General features: G+C 45.4%; 1 protein-coding gene across 1 annotated transcript in view; it reads right to left on the reverse strand.

The window, feature by feature from the left end:
* LOC118745568 (ATP synthase subunit beta, mitochondrial-like) overlaps positions 1-7,270 on the reverse strand; it is a gene marked incomplete at its 5' end in the record, with an annotated part of 39,540 nt that extends 32,270 nt beyond the window's left edge. The window contains 2 exon segments of the mRNA XM_036479053.1: positions 6,881-7,139; positions 7,215-7,270. Of these exon segments, the coding sequence (XP_036334946.1) occupies positions 6,881-7,139; positions 7,215-7,270 (315 nt within the window).
* Between the last annotated feature and the right edge of the window lie 1,535 nt (positions 7,271-8,805).

Here is an 8,805-nt window from a genome sequence, read left to right on the forward strand (position 1 = left end):
GGGAAGGCGGATGCAGGGCGACACAATGACACACTAACTTGTACAGGGCGGGACAGTAGACTAGACGTACTTAAGTCGGGATCAGGGAGCGTTGTAAGGTAAGAGGGGTCAACACAACGTCCATGGCTTCGCGTTACACACAAGCAGAAGAGGGTGTGTAGAATCCACCCGGCAGAACGGTTCTTCTGCTATTCTTTCAAACTGTCTTTCCTTTTCTTCTCGATTTCTACATCCAAACCTATCCTACTTATATCCCGAACACAGGCATGAGTAAATTTGCTTATGTGTGCTGTAGGTAAGGGCTGTGGAGATAACCGCCCCCCCCCCACCGACGAGCTTGGCCTGGGCTTGCGAGCATGCCTGTTGGCCACAACACCTTACCCCAACAACCAGCAGACATAACATGCTGCACCCTCTGCTCTACCTTTTTCAGCTTGTTGTATACCGCTGTGAGAGTAATAACTGTGCCCTCATCTACCTTAACTGCCTTTGCGGAAGGGGAGCCCTTGCTCAGCCGGCGTTTTAGTGCGGGGGGAGCAGTGACCGACATAACAAACATGCGGAAAATTAATTATTTGGTTTCTTTCTTTTATTTTAAGCACCAAAATGCAATTTTTGATGCTCGGCGCACTTAATATTATGAGAAGAATTTCAGGATATTCACACACAATTTAATAGTTAATATGTGTTTATTGCTTACAAAAATTTTGATCTTCACGACTTTGCCGAAAACACGAAAAGTAGACGGAGCGAAACAAAAACACGTCTGGTTATGTTGGCGGTTAATTTGTTGCATATTTAAAATTCCCGGATGATCTCGCCCACTTTCTCAGAGTACTAGGATGACAATTCAAATTTAATCTGCTAACAACTTTTGATGAGGATGCTCCGGGAGTTGACATTTCTCTCAGAGCTGCTCGTTTTTGAGTCTGAGAGAATTTTTTCGGTTGTTGTTGTTGTTGTTGTGTAGCGGCTACAACAACCCCGCCCAGATAGGCTAATATCTCAGTCGTTGTCGTCAAGTTCCACTAACGTCAGCCCCAAGAAGAGTGCAGCCTCTATGGGGTCGGTCCATAGGGACGACGCTGTTAGGGTTGTGGGGTTTTCCGGGCATGCGAAGAGATGTTTCGTGAGGGGTCTCTCCTCATGCCGGACATTCGTTCGGCACATCCGCATTTAACCTACTCAGGTAGGAATTTAGACTGCTGCAGTAGCCAGAGTGAAGTTGGGCTATTGTTGTCCTGGTCCCCCGAGGCAGATGGAGCTACGTCGCGTCAACGTCCGGTGTTTGTGTGCCTAGAACGGCATTCACGGTCTTGAGTCTACATAACTCGAGACTGCGTCCCTGTGAATGCCGTTCAGGGCCTGTCTGTGAGCTGACGGGTCCAGAGGTTGCTTAATGAACCTCTGGACTACGTCCGTCAGTTCATATAGATGCCTCCTGAGGTGCCTCGGCGAGGGGTCCTCTGCAAGCAGCTGTCTATTTGGGTGGCCACATCTGTTTGCAGAGCATCGTGTTGTGCTTCCTAATAGGGAGCATTTTCGCCTCGTCGTGGACGTGGTGCACTGGTGACACCAGGAGGCATCCAGTCGCTGTCCTAAGTGCTGTATTTTGTACCGTCTGTAGCTTCGTCCACTGCGTCCTACTAGTCCCCGGCGACCTCACTGGTGCTGCGTAGTTTAAAACCGGCCGGCCTATTGCCTTGTATGTTACCAGCAACGTTTCTTTGTCTTTGCCCCAAGTACTGCGGGCTAGCGACTTGAGGACTTTGTTGCGGCTCTGTACTTTATTGACAATAGCGGTTGCGTGCGCAGAGAAGGAGAGCAGGCTGTCGAACGTTACTCCGAGAATTTTAGGATTATTCACCGTCGGAATTGGTGTGTCATCGACGTGAATTCCTAGCGGTAGCCTGACCTCCTTCGTCCAGGTTGTGAAAAGGGTCGCAGAGGATTTCGTAGGGGAGAGGGCTAGACACTTTGCAGTGAAGAAGCGAGAAAGATCGGAGAGATACCCGTTTACTTTCGAACACAGTTCATCAATTCCATTCCCAGTCGCCATGATCGAGCAATCGTCGGCGTAGGAGACAATCGAGACTCCCTCTGGTGGTTGAGGGAGCTTTGAAATATAAAAGTTAAGCAGTAGCGGGGAAAGGACACCACCCTGTGGAACCCCCTGTTTTATTTTCCTAAGTTTGCTCGATTTGTCTCTAAACATTACCGACGAGTGTCGACCACTTAGATAATTTGCCGACCACCGTTTGAGCCTCTGTGGGAGAGAGGAACCCTCAATATCTTCTAGTAGCGTGGAATGGCTGACAGTGTCAAAAGCCTTTGACAGGTCCAACGCTACTAGAATCGTTCTCTCACAGGGACATTTACGGTTAAGGCCACGAGTTATCTGAGTGTTTATGGCGTTAAGTGCTGTTGTTGTACTGTGCACTTTACGGAAACCATGCTGATGCTTCGCTGAAGTCAAGTGGTTTGTGAAATACGGGAGTAGCAAGGCCTCTAGTGTCTTCGCTACCGGGGAGAGGAGTGTTATCGGACGGTAAGAATCTCCTATGTTGGCGGGTTTGCCCGGTTTGAGCAGTGGGACCACTCTCCCCACCTTCCAGATGTCTGGGATGATGAGAGTGGCCGTGGACAAATTGAGGACCTCCGTTAGGTACCTACCCCCACAGGACCCAAATTTGTCAGCATCAGCATGCATATTCCGTCGGGACCCATGGCTTTGGAGGCTTTCGCCTTCCCGATGGCCACCCGAACTTCACCGCAAGTGAAAGCAAGGGGGGCACAGGTTATTGGCAGTTTGTGCAGCCTTCTGGTCACTCGACGCTTGGTTTTGTCCACCGGAGGATGCAGTATGAACTGCCGGCTAAAATAGCTCGCGCATCGCTCCGGGTCCGACGAAGCATGGTCCCCGAAAGAAATTTCGACTCTGTCGTCGTGCTTCGTCAGATTGGACAGTGACCTCACGGTTGACCAAAGCTTACTCACACCAGAGGTGAAGTTGCAGGTCTTCAGATGCTCTTCCCACTTCTTCCGCTTGTGTACGTTTACTAGTTGCCGAATCTCCGCGTTGAGATCTCTGATGCGGGGATCTCCGGGATCGGCCTGACGAAGGCTGTCACGCTCATCGGATAGAATAGCCACTTCAGCAAGGAAATTTGGGCGTGGGTCGGTGATGCATCCTGCCGGTACGAAGTGGGCTGCAGCAGCGGTGACAACCCTGTGGAACTTACGTTCACCAAGGTGGACGTCGGCTGGTGTGGGGAGGGCAGCGAAAGTGTTTTCAGCTTTCAGAAGCCTTTCTAATCAGCTTTTGAAAACTTGATATATGTTCGGTGCTCCGCGGAAGCAAAGTCGGTTGGTTTATCGATCGAGATGACTATGGGCAGGTGGTCTGATGCCAAAGTCAGCATTGTCGCCATGATATGCTGTTTATCAGACCAGCGCTGACTATTGTTATGTCTGGCGAGCTGCAGCAGCTGCCCATAATCCTGGTGGGTGCGTCGTCGTTCATTGTGCAGAATGTCGAATCGTCTATCTGCTCAGCCAAGTCAGTTCCCCTACGATCGTTTGACAGGCTTGAGTGCCAAAGGTCGTGGTGCGCATTAAAGTCGCCTACTACCATACGGTTTTCACCTCTGAGGAGCGCACCTATGTCAGGGTGATATCCCACCGGGCAGCAGGTGACAGGCGGTATATAAACGTTAAATATTTCGAGCTCAACATCGCCTGACCGGATAGCGATGCCCTGACATTCTAGGGTGGTATCCCTGCGGTCGATGTCTGCTTCGATAAGACGATACTGCACGGTGTGGTGCGTAATGAACGCTAAGCCTCCACCATTATCCCGCTCAAGATCTCGACGGTGCACGTTGTACCCGGCACAATTCAACAGTGTTGAATTGCTGTGCAACTTCGTCACTTGGACCGCAGCTATCAATATGCCATGCCTTCCCATGAAGACGGTTATCCCCTCGATTTGCTCTGAAGCCCGTTACAGTTAAATTGAAGGAGCTTCATGTGGTTCGGGAGACGTGTGGTGATGCGGGGTGTGAGGGATGTGTGTGGTCGTGCCGCAGTTGGCTGTGTGCGCTGCCCTGTGGTGGTGGCGGGAGGCGTCGCAGTTGAGGTCTGCGACCGAGCAGCGCAGCACGGGCCCTCGAAGTTCCTCGTCCAATCTCGCGTGGTGCGCAGACCTGAGCATGCCCTAAAGTGGCACCAGCCAAGGCAGGTGTTGCACTTGACTGATGTCACATTACGGAATATCCTGGTCTGACATACCGTGCAGATTGTAGGAGGAAACAGGAGTTGTTGGCGGCGGCGTGTGGGTGGTGGTGTGGTTGTGTGTGTTCTGTGGTCTGTAGCCGTTGTGGCGTGGTCTATTGTGTTATGTTGTTATGCTGTGGTGTTTGTGTGGGACTGCTCAGGTGGACTGGGGTTAGCTGTGGAGGCTGCTCTGTTAGAGCAACAGGGGGCCACAAAAGACGTGGTCCACTGCCGATGTGTCCGTAGTCCTGAGAAGACTCTGAGGTGACTCCACCCCTCGCAAGCATTGCACTTGACAGAGGTGGAGTTGTGGTGTAGTCGTCTCTGGCATACACAGCAGGTGTAGGTTTCTGGCCCTGGGTTTGACTCGATGGCAGCCCTGAGTAGGAGAAAACGTAGCGAATGTAGCCCTATGGACGAACAACTTCTGAGATACTTTGCCGACCTAAACGGGGTTAGATCGCCGAAACAACAGCCCTTGGTCGGGTAAAACCCGAGTCATTCCGGTACGTAGAACCGTTCGGTCGTCCTGTCCGCTTAACCTTCCCATAATATTCACGACCTAACCTCAAAAAGTTTTTCACAACACATTGCGATCTGTTTATTTCACTAGCGATCTCTCTCTGTGTTTTCCCACAATTTCTTAAGTCAATTATTCTTTGTTTTTTAATTTCATTTAATTATTTCCACGTGGCATATTGAGGTTCTTCTTGTGACGTGCAATACTGCGATGCTTTTAAAACGAACTAACGCGTCTGCTTTCTAACTGTCGTGACTAAAATGCTCAAATGGATAAACGGCCAAACAACTCGAAAAAGTAAACTTGGAACAGTTATCTGAGCAAAATTTATTTGACGAGTTTATAATTATTCTCATAAATAAAGCTCAAATTTGCCGTTTTTGGTTTAAAGTAACAGTAAATTCTAATTTGAAGTGAATTACTTGTGAGTGTAAAAGTTATCTTGATATAACTTACTAGCCTTTCAGTGATTTTTAAAAAAGTTTGGTTATGCATAAAAACATCAATAAAAATGTTATGAGTTTATATTCGCAGCACTGTATTATAGAATAAGGATTGATATTCAATGTAAACGGTTAAAAAATCTGATCGAGAAGTAATAAATATTTCCATTTGTTTATGCAAAATATTTATAAAAATTTAAAATTTTGTACAAAATAATGATTATTTGAAAAATTGAAACAATCAGGCTAAAGCGTGTCTATTAACTTTCATGAAAAAAATCAGCAAGATACATGCTATGAATCAGTGGATAATAAATAATTACTGAGCTCATCAAAAAAAGTTAATAACAGTAACTCTTGTAAAACTTAGAATTTTGCGAAATTGCTCAAATTATATTTTTTTGTGGTTGTAGGGTAACCCCGGAGTACGGATTAAAGGAAAATATGGGAGGTAGAGGGGGGCCTAATAGTTGTCTGTATAAAGTTTAAAAGGTTGGTTTTTAGATGTGGCAAACAGTACTGCTGTCTTTTGCAAATATTCTGCACGTACTCTCATAATAATTTAACAATGAGTTTTTCATAAAAAAGCTGTAATATCCTAAAAGTATTTATTTTTTTGGTCGTGAACACTCTAACTGTACATATGTTGAGTGTAAATAACGTGTAAAATTAGTGAAATAGTGCCATAAAAGTTTGTTAAATTTACAAATTTTAACAAGAAATGACTTAAAAACTGTAAGGTTCCGCGCTTTGGAACTTTACATAGAAAACTATTAGCACCCCCTCTACGCCCCCCTATTTTCCTTAATCCCGTACTCCGGGGTTACCATTTTAAAATTTTCCCTGGTTGTAAACCGAATAAAGTGATTTGTGCGAAAAAATCTTGACCGTCCAATTTTGGGTGGCTCACTTGGAAAGATTTTCACTGAAGTGTCATTTTGTTGTATGTCCTAAACTGTAAACGCCTAAAAAAATATATTATGGGGGTTCGCAAAGTACCATCCAAGTCATATTAGCATTTTCACAGTGCTAAAAAATAGTTGGTTGAGGTTTCAAGCTCTCTAAACATTTTTTAAGCTTTTAAAGTTTACGACATAAACCAACATGACACTTACGACACCGTTGTGAATCCCTCAAATGTTTTTTGTTTATAACTTTTAATTGGTTAAGATTAACCTTCCGGATTCATGATACAGAGACCAAAACGCGTCGATTGGTACCCTTTCCGATATTTTTGGTCTTTTTTTTGCAGTTGCCGCCTAAACTAGACAATTACCAAATTTCAATTTGAAAAATTCGTGACACCAGTTTTAAGAGTAATTAATGCACGCTTAATACTGATATTTACAAAAAAAAATGCATTATTCACACTGAATTTATTAAAAAATTCGTGCACAGAAATTATAAAATTTTATTTTAAAATAAAAATTAGACCCTTGTCTTCAAAAGGATCGGGTCATTCATTTGAACACAATGCCCCGAAATCATTGGCAAATATGTAAACGGTACCAAACCATTGCATATATTAAAAAACAGCCTGAATCCAGTTTTGACCGCCAGTGTATATGTGTATGTATGTAATGAGTTTTCTATTAATTTTCTTCATTTTACTCTTATAATAAAGATATATTATTCTATTTACCAATGACGTTTATAATACGTCCTAATGTCTCAGCGCCAACAGGGATACGGATCGGGTAGCCAGTATCTAGAACCTTTTGTCCACGTACCAAACCTTCCGTACCATCCATAGCAATAGTACGCACAGTGTTTTCGCCCAAATGCTGAGCTACTTCCAACACAAGGCGTGGAGCACGATTTTCTACCTCCAGTGCGTTTAAAATGGGTGGCAAGTCATCATCGAACTGCACGTCAACAACAGCGCCTATGACAGCAACAATCTAATGCATTACGTAACAAAAAATAATTTGTTTAAGCAAACATAAAGCCTGCGTATGAATATAATATGCACATACCTTGCCATTAGCCCCAGCAGCACCTTGGCTTGCTACATTTACAGCAGCTCCACGAGCTGAAATATCAAAAGAAAACGTACCTTTAGTAGAAGATAACTTTTAAGAAATCGCCTGGCATAAATGCAGAGCAATTCTACAACTGTCAAATTCGAAAAATTCATATGGGGATCGATAGAGATCATTGAGGTGAGCGTAGCGGTATTTTTTTTGGGGAGGGGGCGGCGGGAAACCACATCTACAACAATTGTTAAAGGTCAAAGTTCAAATTAAGCATTTTTTAAATAAATATTTCTCGAAAACCACTTCATGGATTTAGAAAATTTTAATGTCATTCGATAGAGAATTTAATTATCTTTAATTTGTTACATATTTCCCTAAAAGAATTGTGTGATGGAAACTAACACATTCTCAATTATCTTACTAACACATTTGCAAATTTTGCGTTGGTTAAAAAGAGACCATTAAATAAGGCCATAAGTTGGAGGAAGACGGATGATCACATGTTTTTCATATTGTCCTTAAAAAGTACTTGATTGAGATCACCATCACCAGGGAGTATCACATCATCAATCAAATGACTATCACTGTTATTGTAGGGTTTATACATATACATTTTATAATCCATAACTGCGGCCTACGCAGAAAGGTGTTCTCTGCAAAAGACAATTCTGCAGAAAGAGAATTCTACATTGTGAGGGTTATAATCGCTAAGTGCGGCCGAAGGCCGCCTACCCAGAAAGGTGATGTTGTTGTTGTAGCGGCTACAACAACCCCGCCCAGATCGGTTGGTATCTCAGTCATTGTCGTCGAATTCAACTAACGGCAGCCCGAAGAAGCGTGCAGCCTAAATGGGGTCGGTCCACAGGGACAGCGCCGTTAGGGTTGTGGGGTTTTCCGGGCATGCGAAGAGATGTTTCGAGTCGTGAGGGGTCTCTCCGCATGCCGGACATTCATTCGGCACATCCGCATTTAGCCTACTCAGGTAAGAGTTCAGCCTGCTGCAGTAGCCAGAGCGAAGTTGGGCTATTGTTGTTCATATCTCCCGAGGCATATGGAGCTCCGTCGCGTCAATGCCCGGTGTTTGTGTGCCTAGAACGGCATTCATAGGTCTAGAGTCTACATAACTCGAGACTGAGTCCCTCTGAATGCCGTTCAGGGCCTGTTGGTATGCTGACGGGTCCAGAAGCTGCTTAATGAATCTCTGGACTTCGTCCGTCAATTCATATAGATGCCTCCTGACGTGTCTAGGCGAGGGCTTCTCTGCAAGCAGCTGTCTGTTTGGGTGGCCGCATCTGTGGCTCCCGATCAGGAACTGCTTGCAGAGCATTATATTATGCTTCTTTACCGGGAGCATTTGCGCCTCGCCGTGCAGGTGGTGTTCAGGCGACATCAAGAGGCATCCTATCGCTGTCCTGAGTGCGGTGTTCTGTGCTGTCTGTAGCTTCATCCACTGCGTCCTACTAGTCCCCGGCGACCACACTGGTGCTGCGTAGTTTAAAACCGGCCGGCCTATTGCCTTGTATGTTGCCAGCAACGTTTCTTTGTCTTTGCCCCAGGTACTGCCGGCTAGAGACTTGAGGACTTTGTTGCG

This window comes from Rhagoletis pomonella, unplaced genomic scaffold (genome assembly GCF_013731165.1).
Source record: "Rhagoletis pomonella isolate Grant_MI unplaced genomic scaffold, Rhpom_1.0 Rhpom_scaffold_00009, whole genome shotgun sequence".
Classification (NCBI taxonomy): domain Eukaryota; kingdom Metazoa; phylum Arthropoda; class Insecta; order Diptera; family Tephritidae; genus Rhagoletis; species Rhagoletis pomonella.